Source organism: Orbicella faveolata, unplaced genomic scaffold (genome assembly GCF_042242905.1).
Source record: "Orbicella faveolata isolate gen_17 unplaced genomic scaffold, um_ofav_v1 contig_12, whole genome shotgun sequence".
Classification (NCBI taxonomy): Eukaryota; Metazoa; Cnidaria; class Anthozoa; order Scleractinia; family Merulinidae; genus Orbicella; species Orbicella faveolata.
Window position 1 is genome coordinate 12,490,149 of NW_028301539.1, and position 21,611 is coordinate 12,511,759.

Genomic DNA, 21,611 nt, shown 5'->3' on the forward strand with positions numbered 1-21,611 from the left:
ACCTGCAATGATGGAAATACAAGTCCAACCACAAAGTTTGACAGCCAGTTAGCAACGCCTGCTATACTAACAGCAGCAGCCCTGGAGCTTTGAGAGAAGAGTTCAGCTGTTATAAACCAGGGAATTGCACCTAAAATAGAAGATACAATGAGATAACAAGACAAAGCCTCCAAATGAAAACTAAAAATATTTTGACCGTCACAACTACAGTAGTCAACAATATATCTGTTATAATATTATGAAAGAAATCAACCCACTCAAATAAGTATACAACAGTGCGCTCAGATAAATATAATGAACATTTCTCATTTTGACATTAGGGACCTTAAGATGTCAGGGCGGGACAAGCTAGGACGGCTACCAGAAGTAAATTTACCCAACCGGGCATGCGCACGAGAACTCTCGACTCATTTCTCTGCCTTTGTCGTCTCGTCGAGGGCCATTTCGCCCGACTTGACTTCGTATCGAAAACGTGAGTATTTTGCTCTTGTTTTGCCCTTGCAAATGGTCCAGTCGACCTTATTTTCAGTTATATTGATGAGAATGTTTATTGGCTTTACGTCTTTCGTGATTGTAGTGTAGAAATAGTACGCTGAAATACAAAAAAGATGTGATTAAAAATATTCATTGTCTGTTCATTTGTATTTCAGTCACTGTTCAGTCACTGTCAACTTTATGGAAGCTCAAAATGAAATACAAACTGTGTGCATTGAGAATACATCAGCGTAAGTACAGTCGATAAAACGTTGTAAGAATGAGTGCCATGAAAGCATCTATCGAGCAAACAAAAATGCAAATTTTCAAACTGATGTTTAGTTGTTGTTGCTGCTTCAACTACCCGAAACTTGATGTAATATTTGCTTTATTTTTGTAATGCTTCAAAAGCTTGTTACAATTACAGATGGAAATTGAAATGTTCACTCAATGTCAGGATTCTCCGGAAACAGGATTCTCAAACGCTCGGTGGTAAAAACCATCTGAAGCAGGTCGATCTGATTGTTCATTTAATATTCTCGTATGAAAATTCTGGTTTCTTTATTACATTTTAATACTTACAGAGATATTTGCTTCGCTTATAAAGAAGTATAAATTCAGCATCGTCTGCTCACCATCGTTTAAGCTTAATAGGATAAGACTCGGATTTCTTTACCATCTCTTTAGCCTACAGGAAGTTATTGCTTTTGTGAATAGCTTTTACGAAGCTCAAGTTATTGACGTCGCTGTCCTTTACGAAAGTGCACATCTTAAGCATTTTGTCTTTGGTGACACAACGGGACCCGCGAAAGTTTCCCGCGTCCACAGCCGTTCCCATCCTGGCCTTCCCGTCCTCGTATTTTAAGGTCCCTGATGTACCATAGTTGGGAAAAATGTCTATGTTTTTTCCGCTAGTTGTTCTCTGAATTGAAACACAAAAATGATAGTAATATTGCTATTTATCTTTTTCTCAGCTCGTGAGCGGGCGAAATTCAACAAATCCTGCAATTTGATTGGTTCCTGGAGCGGGCGGAATTTTCTCATCCGGACCGCCACAGCGGGCGGAATCCATTGAGTTGATCTATTTTCGTGAACAAATTAACGGTAATCGTCAATCTTTCGCCCTTTTTACACTTCCATCGACGATTTATCAACGCAAGTTTATCTCTATTGACCTTTAAATGGCAAGGAAAGTCACTGTACGTAAGTAAATTCAATTGAGTTTTTTGAAGTTGTAATAGTTTGTTTGGCTGTTTGTAGCTCGGTGATCGGCGCTGTAATGGCGCGAAATCCTGTGCGTCTCTCTCTGTACAATTTTAAGTAAAAAATGAGTCAATTTCAGTGAGTTCACCTCTCTGATCGTTGCTGTATTTGAGAGAATTTCTGTGGAACACACTAAACGAATTTCCTCGCTATCTGCTGCTCAGTTTACGGTAGAAAACTCTGAGTGATTCGCAACAACTGACAGAAATTGTTTTTGTAGTACAACTTCAATCTTTGCACGAAACTTCACACCGTAAAAACACTTTCGGAGAAAGTGTTTGGTGAACTAAATGCAACTAACATAAAGTAGTGCGAAATAAATCTGTTCTTTAATACATCTTTCCTTGTCTAGTATCTGAGTTACTCACTCATTAGATTTTTTACATATGGTTTGTAGACGGCGCGTAAGCCAATTCAATGACAAAGTTGCGTAAACAAACCCACTTGTAAGACAATTCACCCCAAGAAAAAAAGATAAACATGTTATTGTCCGGCTTAGGTCGGTCCGTATAGTGAAAAACTGTGACCTCGGGCTTGAAAATGCGGCCCGGGCAGCATTTTCAAGACCTCGGTCACAGTTTTTCACCATACGGGTCTCCCAGTCGGCCAATAACGTATATATATCATACTCATCTTAGATTTGTACCTGGACCAACTTGAAAAAAGACAACAACCAGCAATGTGGCCACCACAGATACATTATTCATTCCATACAAATTCTGCAATTACCAAAGACAAAATCATTTCAACAATAGAGACCACATGTAATAGGATATTTAAAAAAATCTGGTCTGATAGGTGAAAAAGGAAAGCCCTTAATTTGTAAAAGTGCATGTTTCACTAAGAAACACGATAACGTTAAGGTGATTCCCTAGTAAAAGAACCCGCCATAGATTTCCGATGAAACTTGGTATGCTGTTGTTACAGGACAAGGAGATATTAATCAAAGGAGACCTATGGCCAAGCTCGTGGATTAGGTAATCTAGAGATGAAACATATTGGTGAACTTGCAATTACTGGTGTATTATTAAATGCTGTTAAAACAAGCCGGGTTTGTACCATGCAAGGTCGCACTTAACTCACAAAGTGTAGGCTTTTTTCGTTGGCTTTTTTTTTTTTGCACACGAATTACAAAGACATACGTCCAGAATAGCTAGGGTGGCAAAATTGCAGCAGAACATGGAGTGGTCACAGAGGACACTCCTGCCCAACAAATCATAGCAGATCTTGATGTTGATCTGCCAGCTGGAAAAATTTGCAAGTATTCAAGTCGTACGAGCTCACCAACGTTTTTCATTGCATTTCATTTAAGGTTATAGGTAAGGTTTCTTATGAGACAGTACTTCTTTTCCAATGTGGAACCACTTGTCTCTATATATATATTGTACGTAAAATACATCAAAATAAGTAGACTCTTTTGCAAGCATTTTCAGTGTTGATCCGACAAATCTGTCGACCATAAATATGTGTTCCAACAATAATAATAACAGCTTTATTGAAGTGTCAATGTATTTAGTATTAACTAATAACTGGGGACAAGCTCACAGGGTGTTCCTTTCCCTTTGTTATCTTTTCAATCAGGAAGCAGAAGTGTAAACAAAAGACAGGGTAAAAATCATTTAAGCTTATCAAAATCAAGTATTTGGGAGTTTCTTTCCAAGTTTATGTGCATTTCAGATCCCACTTAGCGTTCAGATTAATGTACTAAAATAAACAAGATAAGTATAGAGAACGCAACTTTAATCTAAACTTAGTTCGATGGCGGTTGAACATGGACAACTCAACATGAAAAACTTAAGTGTTTAAAATGCAAAGCGGTGAACGAAGGTCCTGCTTGATTGAACGTTGGATCTCACAGCAGATCTAATCAGCCAAACTTGAAAAGTAAAACGATAATACGTCACTACTGCAAGGCTGACACAACGTCGTAGAGTTAAAACAATATTTCGGCTGGCCTCAGGTTTAGATGTTACTAAATTATAAACATAAGCACGCAAGGCGTGCAAGAGTTATTTTTTTGTGCGAAGTGTCGGAGATAGGAGCATTCATGGAGCTGTTTACAGTAACGATTTGGTTAATGTAACAAGCTTTTTTGGTTGTGATGTACAGCAAGAAACAAACTGGGAATTTATGATGTACATGCGATGTTACATCGGTCATGGTAAGATAGCTAAATAGTAAGCCATAAAATGTGACGGTGAATTAATCAACATGACACGAGCGTGGGACAAAGAAAACTTCGCTCGTGTCATTAGCTCAGTGGATAGAGCGCCCGCCCGATGTTCGGGAGGTCATGGGTTCGATTCCTGTCGGGGACTCAGAATTTTTCTTTGTCCCACGCTCGTGTCATGTTGATTAATTCACCGTCACATTTCATTACCGAGCTTAAAATCCACCATCTTTATTAACCTAAGCCATAAAATGTTTGACTGAACAAACTAATGTAATCTGACACGTCTCCAGATTAATGTAGATACCATCTTATTTTCTAACAGGCAATTTGATTCGTTTCCGCACTGTGATTGGTGTGACATGCGCACATGCATAACTCCCTCACTCACCGATCACAAAACCCTTCCAACCCCCAAGAGGAATTTTTGCTCAAAAATACTCAAGTTAATTTAGAGACTATTTCGCATTTTATACGAATCGTACGTTTACCCTTTTTACACAACACAACACAACTTAAATGAAAATAGCAAGAAAGAGAAAAAAAACCTCTGACACTTGGTGCCGCACAGTCTTCAAAGAACATTTGAACAGTTTTCATACTTTTTACCTTTAAAAATATCGGACTGAAATGAATGTCATCAAATAAAACTATTAAACTGCTACTGCAGAGACGTAAAAACCGTCCAGAAATGAAAGCTTTTTTTTTTAATATCCTGGGAACAATAGCCGATAACTTGTCAGCTCTAATTGAATTTACTACCATATAAAAAACAAAAGTGTTAAGTTACTATTTGTTACTAAAGATAGCAAACATCTCGTGGGAAAGAGTGGTGACGATTCGTCCGCTCTAATTGAATTTACTCCCTTGTGAAAAACAAGAGTGTCAAATTAAACTTTGTAACTGAAAAACAAAAATATCTCGTTATACTTGCATGCAACACGAACAAAACAATCGTTACCCGCACTTACTATTGTAAACGTTAGAACTGTTTTAAATCTGAAGTCTCGTCCCCTCTAAAACATGTCCTAAGAACTAGAAGCGACGATTCGTGACCTTTAATTGAATTTAAACCTTGTGAAAAGGAGAAGTATCAAGTTACCCTTGTAACTAAAAATGAAAATATCCCGTTCATTTGGATACTACTAACTCACGAACTGTTTCAAAGCTCAAGGCTCATCTCGTTCATTTAACTAAAATCCTCAGCCTAACCCACAGAAAATGTCGAAGTAAACCCAATATATGAATACTTCCTCCTCTTTTATAGAAGAATAAATATGGCCGTTCTGAACTGTATCGGGATCGTAGCTCCTCACATACCTTCACAACAAGAAATTTGATTGGCTGTTTATAGTAGATCCAATCTGATTGGTGTGACATACATACATCTCTCACTCACTCACTCACCCATTGAACCGTAACATACCCGACGCGCCGACTAAGAGGTATTTTTTTTTAAAAAAACATAACTCAAAAATGAAATTACAATATCATACAATGGTGCCGATGTCTGTCTTGCATTCAATAGCTGTTTCGTTCATCAAAAGTTGTTCGTTTCACTCATATAAGCTGATTAAGGTCGAGGAATAAGACACATTCTCATCAAAGCTTACCACATTAGCTTTTCAGGTCACTTTCCAGCAAACAAATGCACATCTCCTGGTCATTTTGACGCCTGGACGACTCAAATGCTCCTGAAATTCAGCCTTCAAGTTGGCCATAGTACTAATTCGAACATTCGAAGTCAACTCCACTTCAATTTAACGAAACACCTGATATTAATGGTCGTGTAAAAGCTACAAAATCATCAATATTCGGGCTGGTACGATGCACGCATTGAGAAGTAGGCTCGCACTGACTGCACGGTTACTAATCCAATATGGCGTCGGGCTCGGTTACTATTCCAATATGGCGTCGGGCGCGGTTACTATTCCAACATGGCGTCGGACTCGGGCGCTCTCGCTCGGGCCGACTAATAAACCAATTTCGATATATTAAAATTCTGCCTAAAACAATGGACCTCAGTACGAGGCTCTGGGGAATAACTACAGAGTTTGTGGGGTTTATTCCCCAGAGCCTCGTGCTGAGGTCCATTGTTTTCGGCTGAATTTTAATATATCGAAATTGGTCTATTACGAGCAGTGTCTACACCTGAGTGAGTGAGTGACACATTTGCATATCGGAGTCCCCGCAACAAACACGTTTCTACGCTTCGCGCATCCACGAGTTTAAAAACGTAGTAAAAAGAGGGCTCACCGTGCTTGTTTTCACGCCCTAATGTTGACAAATACGGTTATTTATGTGACTTTTGGTAATTTCCGTGCGCGACAAATAAGCTCGATAATTTTTCAATGCAGCGTGTTATATCACACAGAGTTTGACATCCTTTGATTGTTTATTGATCTACGTCCCAGAAAAAATGTCCTAAAATACCCTGCATTTTTTTTATCCTTTAAAGGAAACATAATTTGGACATGCGCTGTTGGGCCCGTCATGTCTCCCTCTGTAGTATTTTAATCATTTGCCAAACAAGTAGCCATAGATTTCTGCAAACTTTTTTCTCAGTTATTGAGGATATTGTTCTCACTGAAATTATGAAATAAAAAGTGGGGGTCACCGTCCTCTTTTAAGAGAAAAGGAGCATTTATTTCGCTATCGAGCTTAGTTTGAGGGAAATCTCTTACGTTTTGTACGCGCACGCGCTCATGTGCGCGCGCTAATGATGCGGAAATCGTGCGCAGTAGGGATGCGCAATGCAGTACTACGGAATCACCTTAAGACAAAAATCTTTTCAACACCGCCCTCCTACCTCATAACGGAAGGATACTGTCATCACAGCATAGAAGACAAACATGCCACCAAATCCTACCAGCAGTAATGACCTTCTTCCAATAATTTCAACTGTTTTAACCTGAAATTATACAATGTTACTATTGGGAAAGCTTTCAGAACCAAACAGATGTACACAAACAGATACATGTACATCAGAATGCATGGTCTGGATCAAAATTAAAAGACACAAGAAAGTAAACCAGATACAGCTCGAGTGGAGCAATACATACAAACCAGCTACACATTTAGAGAAGATTCTGCAATACGCAACATATTGTCATCTAGTGTATTAGAAACAAGTAAATGGTTAATTAAGAGAGAGAGAGAGATTTTACAGCAGTTTATGAAGAAAAGCATCGAAACTCTAAAGGAGTTCTAACAGGTTGCTGCACCTGCTACAGTATGTTAAACAAACACCTTCAGGAAAATGAAGGACAAGCGACGCCCCATACTCATAGAAACCTGTGAGTCGTTTTTCTCACGGTGAAAATAGCAGGCGGTATTGCTCGTGGGCGCGTATACACGACGATGATGGCGACGACGACCTTGTCGCACAACATGGCGGCCATACTCCAGACCAGCTAATAGGACATGCGGCCTTAGTTAACATTGTACATCTTTGATATTGGACATCCATTCTATGGTCCATTGACACCTGTCAAAACAAGGTATCCACTGACCAGTATCACATGACCATATTGCGGGCTCAAGTTTTGTGCTCATCGAGGCCACGTGTTTTTTTAAGTTAACCGCTTTTCGATTAGATCGCAGGCTCAAACAAGGTCAACTTACTGTAATTAGGGCTGCGTTGTTCGGAACTAACCCGGTTAACGCTGACCCAGGATTAAAAGTTAACCGTACTATAAATTTTTCTCGTATAAAAATGTTTTTCACTGCTTCTGTTTTGTGTAGTTTGAGATTATTCAAACTCAGAAGGTCAAACAATATAAGCAGAAAACCTCACCAACAAGTTAAAAAAAAACCCCTTAAATCAACTATCCTGTGTTTGCTTAATCAGGCTTTAAACAACCTGGCTTGGCTAAATCTAGATTATAATTATACACAACATCAAGTAAAGCAGTCAAATCTACGTGGGTATCAAAACACTTTGACCCAGGAAATAACTGTAAATCGACATTTTTCCAATCGTTGACTCTGAATGGCAAACCTTTAGGGGACCTACAACTTTTAAAGACAAAATTGAATAACTTGTCAAAATAGGACTCATCACAGCAGAAATCTCACAATTGCTATGGGTAATCAAATGCGTGTTTAATCTGTGTTTATCTTCACCAAGAAGAAACCTTTCAACTTCAACACAATTTGCTTCATTCAACCAAAATGCCAAAATACGCAGCTAAAATCTACCACGAAACAGATTTTCTCAGTACTGAAGGACATTCATTGACTTCTCCAGGTTGCTGTCTGATGCTAGCTTCTTCAGTAGGCATTTTTCAAGTTAGATTTGCCGAAACGTTTGCCGCGTTTTGTCAGTGAGTGGTGAACTTACCTAATCTTTGGCAAAAGTATAATGCTTGCACCTTTGGTTTTAAAAAGTAACAAAAGATGTTGGAGGTTCTTAGGACATCTCGTTGGGTCCTTCCTCGTGTTTCGCTTTGGACTACTAAGCATTTTCACATTTATTTTTCAACTCGAATTTTGTAGTGCCGTTGTGATCGGCTCCAGCATAATTCACTTCAAGCTTGAGTTCATTTTGTCCGCACTGTCAATCATTTCCAATTTAAGCATTTTGCACTAAATTTCACTTTTCTGCATTGATTTAGCCAATCACAAAACAGAAATCATTGCAGCTTGTTAATTACAAATATTAAGAGGTAAACTGAGAAGGCTTTTAACGTATTTTTAATTGTATTTTATCATATTTTGTATAAGTTGTATTGGATGTATATTATTAGATCAGAAACAGTTTTTGATGTGAACATGAATTCTATTGATCACTACCTTTCAACAAGTTCTTCATCTCTAATAAAAGTGTTAGTAGACTTGTTTCCAACAAATCATGGTGCTCTTTTTGTTATAAAAAAAAAAATCATGGTATAGAGCGTTTTCATTGTCACGCGCAATAGAAAATAAAATAAAAAACGATTCAGTGGATAAGGTCAAGAAATTGTGATATTACAGAAGATAAATAAAGAAGACAGTTCTCCAAGTTTAATGTGTGTACGTTGTCCCAAAGTTGAGATAAATGTTCCGCGCAAATTTACAAAGCCTAGTATGGAGTCGCCATGTTGGTGTTCCTCTGTGGTTCACCAATATGGCTGCCGGAAACTTACTTTGGTTATCTGGGACAATGATTATCTCCGCGGAACAAATAAACATTCAAATAAGCCCTTTTCCAAATACGACAACGTCTTAAATGGCTCAAAATCACGAGATAAATACATATTCTTCGACAAACGCGATCGTAGCTTTATGCCACGCACCAGCATAACTTTGAAATTCAAAACGCGCTGGTTTCCAAACGAAGGGCGCTATGGCTGGTTTGCAGTGTCACGCCATCAAAAATAAGAGATATGAAAGATGATTGATATATAAATAACCTCGCCAAGTTTTAAGTCTGTACGGTTTTCCATCCGCGCGTTATTCGGAAAAGTGTTTCACTCAAATTTATAGAGCTTTGTATGGTGTTGCAATGTTTGTACCCCTCGGAGGGACACAAACATGGCGGCCGTAACAGAAACATCTGTCATTGAGTTTTGCCATTGAAACGAAACGTTATTACTCTAGAGCTCCGATACATTGAAATTAATACTTTGCCTAGAGCAAAAACTGTTTAGTTAGTAAAAACTTGAGCAATAACCCATCTTTTGACTTACTCGACAGCCTTATCGAACCGCCATTTTAATGCCACGCAACGCATAAACTTGGAAATTCCGACGTGCTCCATTACATAATGAGGAACCCTGTCGGGCTTAAACGTTGCAAATCGTCAAGTTATTAGAGGGTCTTACATCTGATGAAACTAAAACTTCACGAGGATTGGTAATTTCTTATTTTGGAAATTGATGACGTCACATGAAAACCGACAATGAGCTGAGAAGTTGTAAGCAGATGTAACTTTAGCACCTCTGATGCCCGGTGGGGATAAAAACTTTGCTGGCCCTTTAGTTTTGGATTTAAGAATTTGATGACGTCACGTGAAAACGCTCTATTCTAAGGCGTCCAAAATGTTGCGTATTGAATGGAAGTCCCAAATAACTTTTTTTTTCTTTTCGTGAATTTGAAGAATGTTCTGATTTCAAAACAAATTTCTATACTTTCCAAGGGCTTACGTCTGTACTACACCTCTAGAGGAGATCAACAAAGTTACCTCCTCCTTAATAGATACACCTACTTCAAATATTTTCATAAAAAGTTCTTAAAGAGTAAAGACATACATGTACAAAGTATCATAATAGTAATTGGACCGTGTGGAGCACAACCCAGGGAGTAATCAGTCGCGAGTAATTTCAAAATTGGATGAGCATGAAGCGCAGGGCCGATTTGAAGTCACGAACACGATCACTTCCTGACTTGTGCAACTCAAGGGCCAATTGCTAATTAATCGCATCTATAACAAATTTTGAAATTATAAAAGTCTTTTGAAAAGTTCTATTTTACTACCAGCAACTATTTTAGTATTGACACTCAAATTAAGGTATGCACTCACTCATTCATATTTATATACATTTCGCCGATAACAGTAAAATATAAAACTTCAAGGTAAAAAGCTGTTAAAATTATGAGTCTAAACGTTTTTGATCTCTTTGATCATCATCAGAGTGAAATATATAATAAAGCTATCAAAGCATATTATTTCACTCTTCTGATGATCAAACAGATCGAAAACGTTTAGACTCATAATTTTAACAGCTTTTTACCTTAAAGTTTTATATTTTTCATTCATATTTGTTACATGAAAAACCTTGGAGGACAATATATACCGAGTTACATTAATCAAGAGACAATTATTAAAAATTGGGATATTATTTTTTTCCTAATGTATTTCTGACACAAGTAACTCATTATCTGACCAAAATAAAAGTCTGGATATTGCACACACATCCTAAAGCTATCAAAGCATGTACTTACTGTAACACCAGTCATAATTACACTGACAACACCAACAGCGCAAGATGCTACACGACTTTCTTTAACACCAGCCTTCTCAAGTATTGATGTGGAATAATAAAACACCTATGAAAGTTATTCACAGTTAGCTAGTAGAAATTGAAATTCCACTGTATCATTGAAATCTCTGTCAACCTCATCAGGTGTGGCATATTTACAGTAATTTCTGAAATCATATGCACATTTGCTGTAGGTTTCACAGAGTGTTTCACAAGGTCTTTTAAGCTTAATGCTGAGGTTCAACCCCCTTGGATGGCTGCTCAAAAGTACATCATGAGACATTTCTTTTGCCAACTATAAACCCAACCTGGACTTGAAAAGGTAAATTATTTCGTTTCTTCATACAACAAATCATCCACATTCACAAATTTCACCTGTCCTTACTGTAAATGGGCACTCGTGGTAGCCCTTCACTACAGCCTCTATCAATAAAACGTTCATTTCGCCCGTCACCTTACGACTCGCAAAACTTCAGCGTAACGTTTCCGCTTGCGGCTAAGAATTATAAATCGTTCATTTATTAAAACCGATAATTAAAATCGATGCAATTAAGGTACCTTACTACAGTTTTCATGGATTATGACAGCCCAATTTCTAACTCTTTTGAAAAACGTTCCGAGATGCTTTTCCTTTCTCTATTTAATGTTTGCGGAAGTCTCTATTTAATGTTTGCTGAAGTCTTTTACCATTCTATTTGAAACTTGAACAATTAAACGTCAACAAATGGCCAAAATGAACGACCGAGTACCTAAGGAGAGACTGGGAACTAGTAGGTTAAACTACGTTTTTCTCAAAATCTACCCGTATGAACCCACCTCAAAATTTCAGGAATAAGAAATTGGCTCTGATTTAACATTCATGCAAAGTGAAATGAAAATCTGTCAGACAGGTTTTGGGCTATTTTTGATCTCACATTTTCTTAGTTTGCAAAAAAAAATCTGTCTTACAGATTTTTGTGTGGGATTTCCCACACTTTGTCAACGCCAGCGATATTTATTTATTTATTTATTTATTTATTTATTTATTTATTTATTTATTTATTTGTCCACGAGAGCAAAGCGTTTGTCATGTGGTTTCTACTTGGCGTGTAGACTGGGTTCCACTAGCAAGAGGTTGAGTGTTTTTGTGCGGCGGCCATTAGTGTGATTACTCTTAGCGGGTGTTGTTTCTTGGCGAATTTGTCTTGGTTTTGAGATTCGGAGGGAGTCTTCGGCCTTAGGTCTTAGTGTTTTTCAGACACTCGCTACCGTATTTATTTTTGACGCGCCATTTATTATAAAGTGGGTAAACATTCGCTTTCTGTATATGCGCGAAATTCTTGGATGAATAAGGAACAATCAGTAAATCAAACAACAATCATACAAAGTTGCAGTTCTCGGACAGAACTTTCTGCAATTACATATTTAAATTATTTCACATTGAAATTTCTTTGATCAGATGAAAATCCCGACAATTTCTGCGGAAAGTGAAATTCTAGTCGTATGTTCTAGTAAACATTGTGCATGTCGCGCCGCGCAGTCTGCAACTGTCGGAAGACAATTTACGCTTGATTGATTTCATTACTTTCGACTCCCGTCTGTTGCCAGAATCAGCATTTTTATATCAACAACCGAAGTGTTACGGACAGATATAACATGATAAAGCCCAGTATTTTCCTGTGTATTTATGGTTAGCAAGTTGAGGTCCTCTCGACTGATACACCATGACTTCTTGATACGTTGCGTGACGGTGCAGTTTCCGTAGACTCACGAGTTTAAAACGACTAAATATTTGCATTTGCCTTCAAACTTCACGCTAAACATTTTCACACGTACTGGTCATGTTTAAGCACAAAACCTAATTTCTAAAAGTATAATTTACATACAGTTTTCTCAGCTGGAAGCACGAATATTAGCTGACATTTGTAATCGAAGCTGATTTGTCGTAAACAAACTCCGTGCAACCAGCGACCGATTCTAATATTTCCGCTGACGAATAAAAGTAGACTACATTTCTGTTGCCGTTTCATGTACATCGAGGCGGGGAAGGCGGGGGGGGGGGGGGGGGAGCGGGGGGCGTCTGCGTAAGAGCTGAGGCTAACTGAACTATTTGTCTCCACTGATACTAATCAACACATCCGAGGACAAATGTAGCTCATGAAATAAAGCTGTTCCCACAGTAAACATCCCCAAGCCAACGCGATTCAAAAGTTGTGTTCGTGAACATTAATTGTCCCAGTTATGTAACACGTCATATGACATCCCGACGAAACAGGCCACGTTATTGTTGATTGCACGGTCCAGAATCGCAACCGAAAACTAAACCTTCTCGTGTGCACTTGCTTTTCGATGATGTCATTTGTTTTCACCCCTGCTGCGAAAAACAAGCCCAACCTGCAAAATGTGTTTACTCCAGTGACTCTTTCAATGACCCCCCCCCCCCCACCCCCTAATAACTTGGAGCTATAAATATGTCCGCTGACTTTTTTTTTTTGTTTTTTTTTTCCCGGGTTTTAGTACACGTTGTGAATCAACGGTTACACGGGATTTTGCCAAGGTAACAAAAATGGCACACGGAGGAAAACCATTTTACCCTTTTAGGGTACATATTAATGACAAACGGAGACACGTGATTTCCTCGTAATACCTTGGACATCAAAACACCAATGCAACTTACTACATTAAATGTCAAGGGCGCTGCATGTGATCTTTTTTATGTATCCATGGGTATTAACCACGGGAAATTTACCTCCGGAAATATTGGTCATACCCACTAAATGCAGTATCCCGTGGTAAAAGGGTTATTTACCACGGCAAAGAGTTCCGTGTAGCCGAACCCTAAGGGAGCGAATTTCCTGGAAACTAAAGTTCAAACATGTTTCTCCTGTAACCGTTTTTTCGTCTGCAGCTTGGGATCTTATAACCAGGACTCTACGGTATCTTTACTCGATGTTCATCACTACAAAACGACAAAATGTATAAATATTCACTTTAAAGCTACAATTTCTCTGATTTATCCACAGCGCAACAACTCTTATTTGACTGAAATCCCACACAAGTTCGCATTGCGGACCTATTTTTATTTTACTTTGCATGAATGTTAAATCAGAGCCGATTTCTTATTCCTGAAATTCTGAGGTGGCGTCATATGGGTAGATTTTGAGAAAAACGTAATTTAACCTACAGTCTCTTCTTAGATACACAGTCGTTCATTTTGGCGATTTGTTGACGTTCAATTGTGCAAGTTTCACATAAAATGGTAAAAGACCCAAGCAAACAGTAAATAGAGAAAGGAACCTTGGAACATTTTTGAAACGATTTAGAAGTTGGGCTGTTATAATCCATCAAAACTGTAGTAAGCCACCTTAAGAAGACTTGCATTGCGAGTATCGGTTTTCATTGATTGGTGAAACCAATCGATATTAATTGATTAATTTTTATCGATTATAAAATCATTATGTACATGTATTCAGATATCAGGTCACACTGCCTACAGCTGTACTTGGGATAAAATTGCTTGCTTGTTACTGTTGCCAAAAGACCCATTGAATGTGGTTCACAAGAGACAAAACCCTTATAATTATTAGGTAAAACTTTCCCAAACAATTTGAAGACTCCAAGCAGCAGATGGTTACTGCCGTGGTGTCAGAGATTACGAGTAATGATCAAAATGCTGATATCCTGGTCGATCTCTAAATTTCTCCAACAAAATTTCCACCCCCTAGTAACTTAAAATCTGCTGAGAATGATGTTCTTTGAAAGGTATGCTAAAAGCAGCTACATATATAAGCAGCAAATGTATGAAATGGGAAACGTTTTTCTAAGAGGCAATAAACGTATTTTTTTATGTTTATGGAGCCTTGATCAATATCAAACAATTACTACTGTGTAAATTGATGATCAGTTGATCATTATGCCAGCTGATAAGTCATTAATGATGGTCACACAAAAGGAAAGTATATACGAAGGTTTTAAAATACATGTATGGCAAATTCAGAATCAATATAAACACAACACCGTCTTTCAACCGTTTGACTGAGGTAAATTTGTAAATTTTCATCCTGGCTTTTTGTTCTGTAACTGTAGGGTTTTGTTTCATTCCTCTCACAGGCAATTCAGAATTCTATCCTTTCAGTTCAAACATGCCAATGTGCAAATGATTTCAGGTGGTACTGTATACATACATGTACCAATCCTACCATAAACTGATTGGTTGCGAAACAATTAACATTCCAGAAATTTTCTCTGGTGTTCACGGTATTATGGGAAAGACTGTAAGTGCCATTCTCAAACTCATTAATAATTCATCAAGTTTAAAACAAAGGAAATCATGACCTTGACGGTGTTTGGATATCTGATCTTGATTAGCAAAGAATTTTACGATTTTAATTCTCCTGTTTCTCCTTCATTTTAATTTTGATTGAGAACATATATCAAACACTCAAGACCGTGTTTGACCAAATTTCCAAACACCTCGTAGTTCGTCAAAAATACTCCGCTGTGCATCATATTTTCAACTCTGTTCTCGGTGTTTGGAATTGTGGTCAAACACGGCCTTTCATGTTATATCTATTACTTGAACTCTTTCTTCTAGTAATAAGTAAAGTACATTGTACTCCAACACAAACACAACTTACTGCATTGATTCCACTAAGCTGTTGACCCAGCTGTAACACAACACTTATCAGCAATGGAATTCTCAGTGCTTTCATTTGAAGCAGGCTGGCCACAGTGACTACCTGCTCTCTCAGCTGATGTTCCTGTTCAATCTGTCAGTCAAATCATTTTAATGCTATCAGTTATGTCACTACAGAGCACTCATTCTGACTGTTTTTGACAGTTAAATATTTTGAGGAAAAAAGGTTATGACAACGTACCCTCATTTCTTCAATGTCCATCATTACATCAGTAGTTCCTCTTAGCTTATTCAGGGCTGTTTCCAAAACAAAAAACAAAATATTTTCATGGTAAACAAGGGCTAAACTTATTATTATTGCACTCCACACAGATTTTAACTTTGAATGATTTTTCTTTAACGTGCTTGTTCCTTTAATGAAATACTGGAATGACATTCAAACTGAGACCAGCTCGGGCCTTAAAACCATAAGCATACAAGCGGGGAGGGCCGGGTCCAGCTATGGAAATCATGTTATTTTTCAGGCAAAATGCTCATGATTCAGGCAATGACACTTGAAAGAAAACATTACAAAATAATGCTGTTGGCGTGATTTCCAAATCTCCTAAATAAAGTTTCTAGTTTCATTCGAACCTCCTGTAAGCGACCACCCAAAATGTCAAACCTTGATGGTTACTTATCGGAGGTAGTCATTTACGAGAGCTTAGACCATATTGGGTCCAAATTTTGCCTCATTAGCATATTTTCTTCACATTTTTAATGCTTTTGCGCGCACGCACACACACACACACACAAAACTTTACAAACACATAACTTTCATTAAAACCCTCCCACTAACATAAGCGCGAGTAATTACAATGACTGCTAATACTTTACATACAAGTACCGTAACTTATATTAATACAAAGATACCAACGATAACATAAGTAATTACAATAACGCTAGCACTAGTTACATTTTTTTTGACAAATCTAAACATGTATTCTAAGTGTTTTTAATTTACAGTATTTCCCTTATTGTTATTCAAAATCTACATAAAGGAAGAGAAATAAGGAGAAGAAGAGGAACTTTGCGTTGTAAAACACTGATTAATCTTTTCGATTTTATACTTGTATTTTATTTTATTGATGAAATACTGATTTTAAAGGCAAACTTAAAACAAATTTGTTTTCTAAAGCGTTTTTATTAAAATCCGAATAGTATTGCAATTTCTTGGAATTTTAGATTTTAGTTAGGTATAAATTGTACTTTAACACTTGTAATTTTTCACATATAACTTAGTTTTTTAGAATTTTAGTTTTTAAGCTGTAATTTTCACTTTTAGCGTGTAACGTTCATTTTTATGTATTTTAATTGTAATGCGCATTTGAACATATACGTATGGAATTTGCGCACAACAAATTCATAATTATTATTATAATTATTATAATCAATGATCTGTAGTGGTGGTGAGCTATTTTGGAGCTTACATTTATAAATATGATGGTGCAAGAAGAGAAGAGTATAATTCAACTGCAAATCTAAATGGAAGTGCTTTTTCGATTTTCATTTATCTAAGGTAGGCGGGAAATTAGTTTTTCTTGGTAATTTGGCACCAAAAGATGCCAAAAAAACTTCATTTAAAAGATGATTTCATCCAGGAACTTACTGAACTGTGGACGGACTTAAATTATAGGGATTCCTTTGCCTCTCAAGCTAATTTCAGTGCTGGTCATATTTGGAATAACTCAATGATCAGAATCGCAGGCAAGACTGTATTTTATAAACACTGGGCTAATGCAGGGGTGATGAAAATTAACGATCTGATGACAAGTGATTCAAGAATAATATCTTACAGTTGTTTCAAAGATAAGTTTTGTTTTCAAGTTTCGTTCCTTGAATTTTGAGGAGTAACCTCGACTATCAGGGGTGCTGCGAGATCTCTGAAATTGACACTGCCAGGAGAAAAAATTCTGGAAAATGTACTGCTTAAATTAAACTCGTCCAACAAACCAAGTCAGGCAGCTTACCAAATCCTCATCACCAAAAGATGTACTCGCCCAGAAAAAAGCCAAAAGAAATGGATTAGAGACTGTGAACTCGACGACGTGGAAAGTTTGGACTGGGAGTCAATTAATCTACCACCTAGGATATGTACATTAAGCACGAAATTAAGGAACTTCCAGTTCCAATTTCTACACAGGAGAATAGCTACAAACTCTTTTCTATTTAAAATTAAATTTTCGGAATCAAATCTTTGTTGTTTTTGTCAAACAGCACAAGAAACGTTGTTTCATCTTTTCTGGGAATGCCCGATCACAGAAGCCTTTTGGAATAGCGTTCAACAATTTTGCGTCTCTGTTGATTTAAAACCAGCCTCACAAGTTTTAACTTTTTGCTAATGTTCAGGTCTCAAAGGAGAAAAAAGCGCCTTGTTATTCAATCATTGTTTACTACTTGGTAGATTTTACATTTATTCTTGTAACTGCAAAAATGTTCGACCATCCTCAATAGAATACGTTAATCAGGTTAGATGCAATTTAAAAGTAGAAAAACACGTTTCAATTATTACGGGAACACAAAACGCTTTCCAACAGAAGTGGCACAAAATACTCCAGTCATTATAACTTCCTGATCTCTCCTTTCAACTTTTGTTTTAACAGGTAATTTAATTAAACGATATTTAGGTTCTCCTTTACATTTTTGAACAGCTTTTAACTTAGTATTTCATGGCCCATAAAATTACTTTTACCTACACAATACACTGTATATTTATTTGAATTGTCAGTTTTCGGATTTTTGCAAGTACAGCGTAAAATCCAACCCAAAGTAAGGCCAGCCCTTACCAAGTTCACACAGCCCTTAACATGTTTGCATTACACGTAAATTGATGTTCATGTTCATGTTTAAGGATTATTCCACTTCTAAGAGCTCTGCTGTACTTGTACCTTGCACAGTCTCTGCTTCTTTATTTAGGTTAAGTAATAAATAACGTGGACTTCTTGGAGAAAACGGGAGGGTTAAGAACTGAAGCATGGCAACAAGAAATCCAAATCCAAGTGAGTAAGGCCACCCATCATCTGTACCAAGCATCTGCAACATAAGTCATTGCAAAGTAAATCAACTAACTTTTCCAATCCAGTACATGTACAAATTTATACTATTGGTTTTCTTTTCTTGTCTTTTAGTAGACATGTCCCCGGCTAAGGGTTAACATGACTTGTGCAGATTGCAAATTCAATGATTGTGCATGATTGTAATAAAACCAGAGACACTGGAACAGCCTGAAATACCACTCTAAACACAGCACGGGTCAGTGGAATTATCCAAGTTAAGTTTATGACCCAAAGCCAAATAATAATATAATATTATTGACTGCTGCTACCCTGGCCTTACGATTTAATATTTCTTACATGTATTTCACACACTCAGTTACATTCGGTTGTGAAATACCAAGAGTGAAAAAAATAGGTACGCAGTGCATACATGGTCAGACATGCAATTTCCTTATTACCTTATTAAGAGTAAAAAGTGTTGTAGTGATCCTTCGTCATTTTATTTGAAACATGAACGATGCATATATGAATGTAAAACCAATTACTAAATAATGACAGATTTTTTTAAAGACATAGTGAGTCTTTAAAGAACAAGTAAAGACCATTTATTGCAAGCTTGCTCAGATGACAACTCAGATGGTACAAATATGGAATGATTTCTACTACTCTGGTCATTATGTACTGTCTTGTGAAACCTTATCTAGCCAAGTTATACTTGTTTACACTGGGAAGTCTGTTATGCTGAAAATGTGAAGTAGGCTAGGCCAATAAGATGTAACCATTTCAGTGTCCTACAAGCAGAATAAAAGAGGATATGAATTATAATCAATATAATTTATTAATAATCCTTTATATTAAATGAGCTTTGACATTTCCTGCCAAACTTTCACTGAAGTGCAAGCTAAAATTAATGTTAAATACAAACACATTCTATCAATGGTAATTCACATACATGTAGAAGCAAAAACGTTTGCCGAGTACACTTTGACAGCAAGCTGTATAAACCTATGTGTAAAGATCTGAGCCATAGCAGCAGCATTGAAATCAGTCTATGGTGTTGATAAACAAAGTAAATTAAAGAGTTTGCTACACAGTCTTCCCTGTGAGTAAGGAGCAGAAATAGTTTAACTGACATCAGAGTCAGTCACAACTGGGGCTGGGTTTGTTTCAACGCAGACAACACCCCTGGCAAGGCTTAATTCAGGGACATTTAAGAAATAGAAAACACAGAGAACATGTTTTCTATTTCTTTTAGGAAACACCGTGACGAAAAAAAAAAAAAACAGCTTGTTTACTTTGATCATCAAAATGTAAATTCTCTTTGTTCGTGCCATCATTACGTCAACAGCTCGTGCTAGTTCTGTGTTTCCATCGAGCTATAGAAACACGATTTTTAACCAATCAGCGGGCATATTTTCTTAGGACTGTTTTCTAAAAGCTTAAGAGAAACGATAGAAAAATATCTGTGTAAGCCAGAGACAATTCATTTTCGTTATTTTGAAATAACGAATCAGTACCGCTAAATAATCCGATGTGAGGTAAAACAAAAGCAGCATAGCACACCATAATTTTTCCTTGAAGCATCCTCGATACTCCCTGAGAGCTTAACTGGACGTGGCAGCTGGACGTGTCACAAAATCCCTGGTTAAGTCTAAACCGACGGTTTAGACTATTGGCCACGCAGGCTAGGTAAGCTTATTATTTTGCTCAGGTTTGTTAGAAAAATGCTTCAAGGTTATCTCAAAGTCACACAATCGTGCGATCGAAGTCAGCTATATTGACTTGAGTAAGGTGTTACTTGAGTATTGATTCCCGCGCTGATGCAAGGTGTTTGTATGTTGTAATCAAATTAAAATGAAGAAGAAATACTCACGTTTTGTTCTCATAAAAAGCCACGTCGCACACAAAGAACTTGCTGGTTAACAGCTACACCACACATATAGAACTTGCTGGTAAACAGCTACCCCACACGATAAAAACTTGCTGGTAAACAGCGATGCAACGCAAAAAGAACTTGCTCATAAACACCTACGTCTTGCTCGTGAACAGCTACGCCATATTCTTAGGGGGCGACCTTGAACCTTTCAGGGGTTGATGAGAGATGGGTAGGTGATTCAAGCTGAGCATGAATTTTATTTATTTTTGGACCCTGAACGCTCAAAATATATCTTTCTCAGCCCTCTATGATTTTCTTTTCTTGTTATATTAGTGACTATTTTTTTTTAGTCAATAAGCAGCTGGGATTATGTTTTTCATCGCAATTACCCCACCCCACTCCCCTCAGTAGAACATTTTGCAATAGCTTGAACAGCCTGCCAGCCATCCAGTCTGCCTGAGGCCGGGGGGTGGGAGGGGGAGAGAGACTTCGCATATGAAAGGGTGGGGATGCTCGTCGGAAATTTTGAATTAAACCCCTAAAGGAGACTGCAATCATGGCATGGCCCAGGATTTTTTGAGCCCCTAAAGAGACCATATTTAAAACATATTAAATTATTATATATTTTTATATTTCTCCGCGTGAAACCCTAAACAAGACCTTCACGGCTACATATAGGCTACATATGCTGGTGTTTTGCCCAGAACACTCCAAGTGAAACCAACAAGACGACAACTATCCCTACCCCTTTCATATGCAAGTCCACCCCCTGGCCCTGGTAGTGGAATCATGGAACAATGTCACGTGATCACAGAACACGTAGAGCGAATGAGTTTCATGTCAGCGCTTTCTACTGAGATCACAGTTTATTTACAATATAAAGTTTACGTTGCGACATTCACTTCTCTTTCTTGTGCTAATTCCCCGCAATACGTCTACAAGTGGTGGAAAATCTAAATCATGTCGAATATGCGAACAACAATAGCAGAATTACAAGGAGTAGCGCCTGGACTTATCAGCGCTGTTAAAGATTTGACTACAAATGTTAATCATGTTACTCAAACTGTCGGCGACATAGCCCATGCAGTTCCTGCAGCTCCTAATCCAGATAATACACAAGGCCTTCGCATGCCTTTCATGCAGCTTCCTTCTTTTCGTGGAGATAGCGTGGTACAAGACGACATTTCCGAATTCCTCGAGCAATTCACTCAGCAGA

At 37.6% G+C, this 21,611-nt stretch overlaps 1 protein-coding gene across 2 annotated transcripts in view; it reads right to left on the reverse strand.

Annotated features, from left to right (window-relative positions):
* Positions 1-21,611, reverse strand: part of LOC110040734 (solute carrier family 2, facilitated glucose transporter member 3-like) — an 81,266-nt gene that overhangs the window by 10,919 nt on the left and 48,736 nt on the right. Inside the window, exons 5-11 of one of the 2 annotated variants that reach the window (XM_020745998.2) lie at positions 18,412-18,556; positions 15,726-15,781; positions 15,486-15,617; positions 10,832-10,936; positions 6,717-6,818; positions 2,384-2,456; positions 3-130 (exon numbers count right to left, since the gene is read on the reverse strand). In XM_020745998.2, the coding sequence (XP_020601657.2) occupies positions 3-130; positions 2,384-2,456; positions 6,717-6,818; positions 10,832-10,936; positions 15,486-15,617; positions 15,726-15,781; positions 18,412-18,556 (741 nt within the window). The remainder of the gene's footprint in view (positions 1-2; positions 131-2,383; positions 2,457-6,716; positions 6,819-10,831; positions 10,937-15,485; positions 15,618-15,725; positions 15,782-18,411; positions 18,557-21,611) is intronic. The other variant, XM_020745999.2, reaches the window with a different exon arrangement.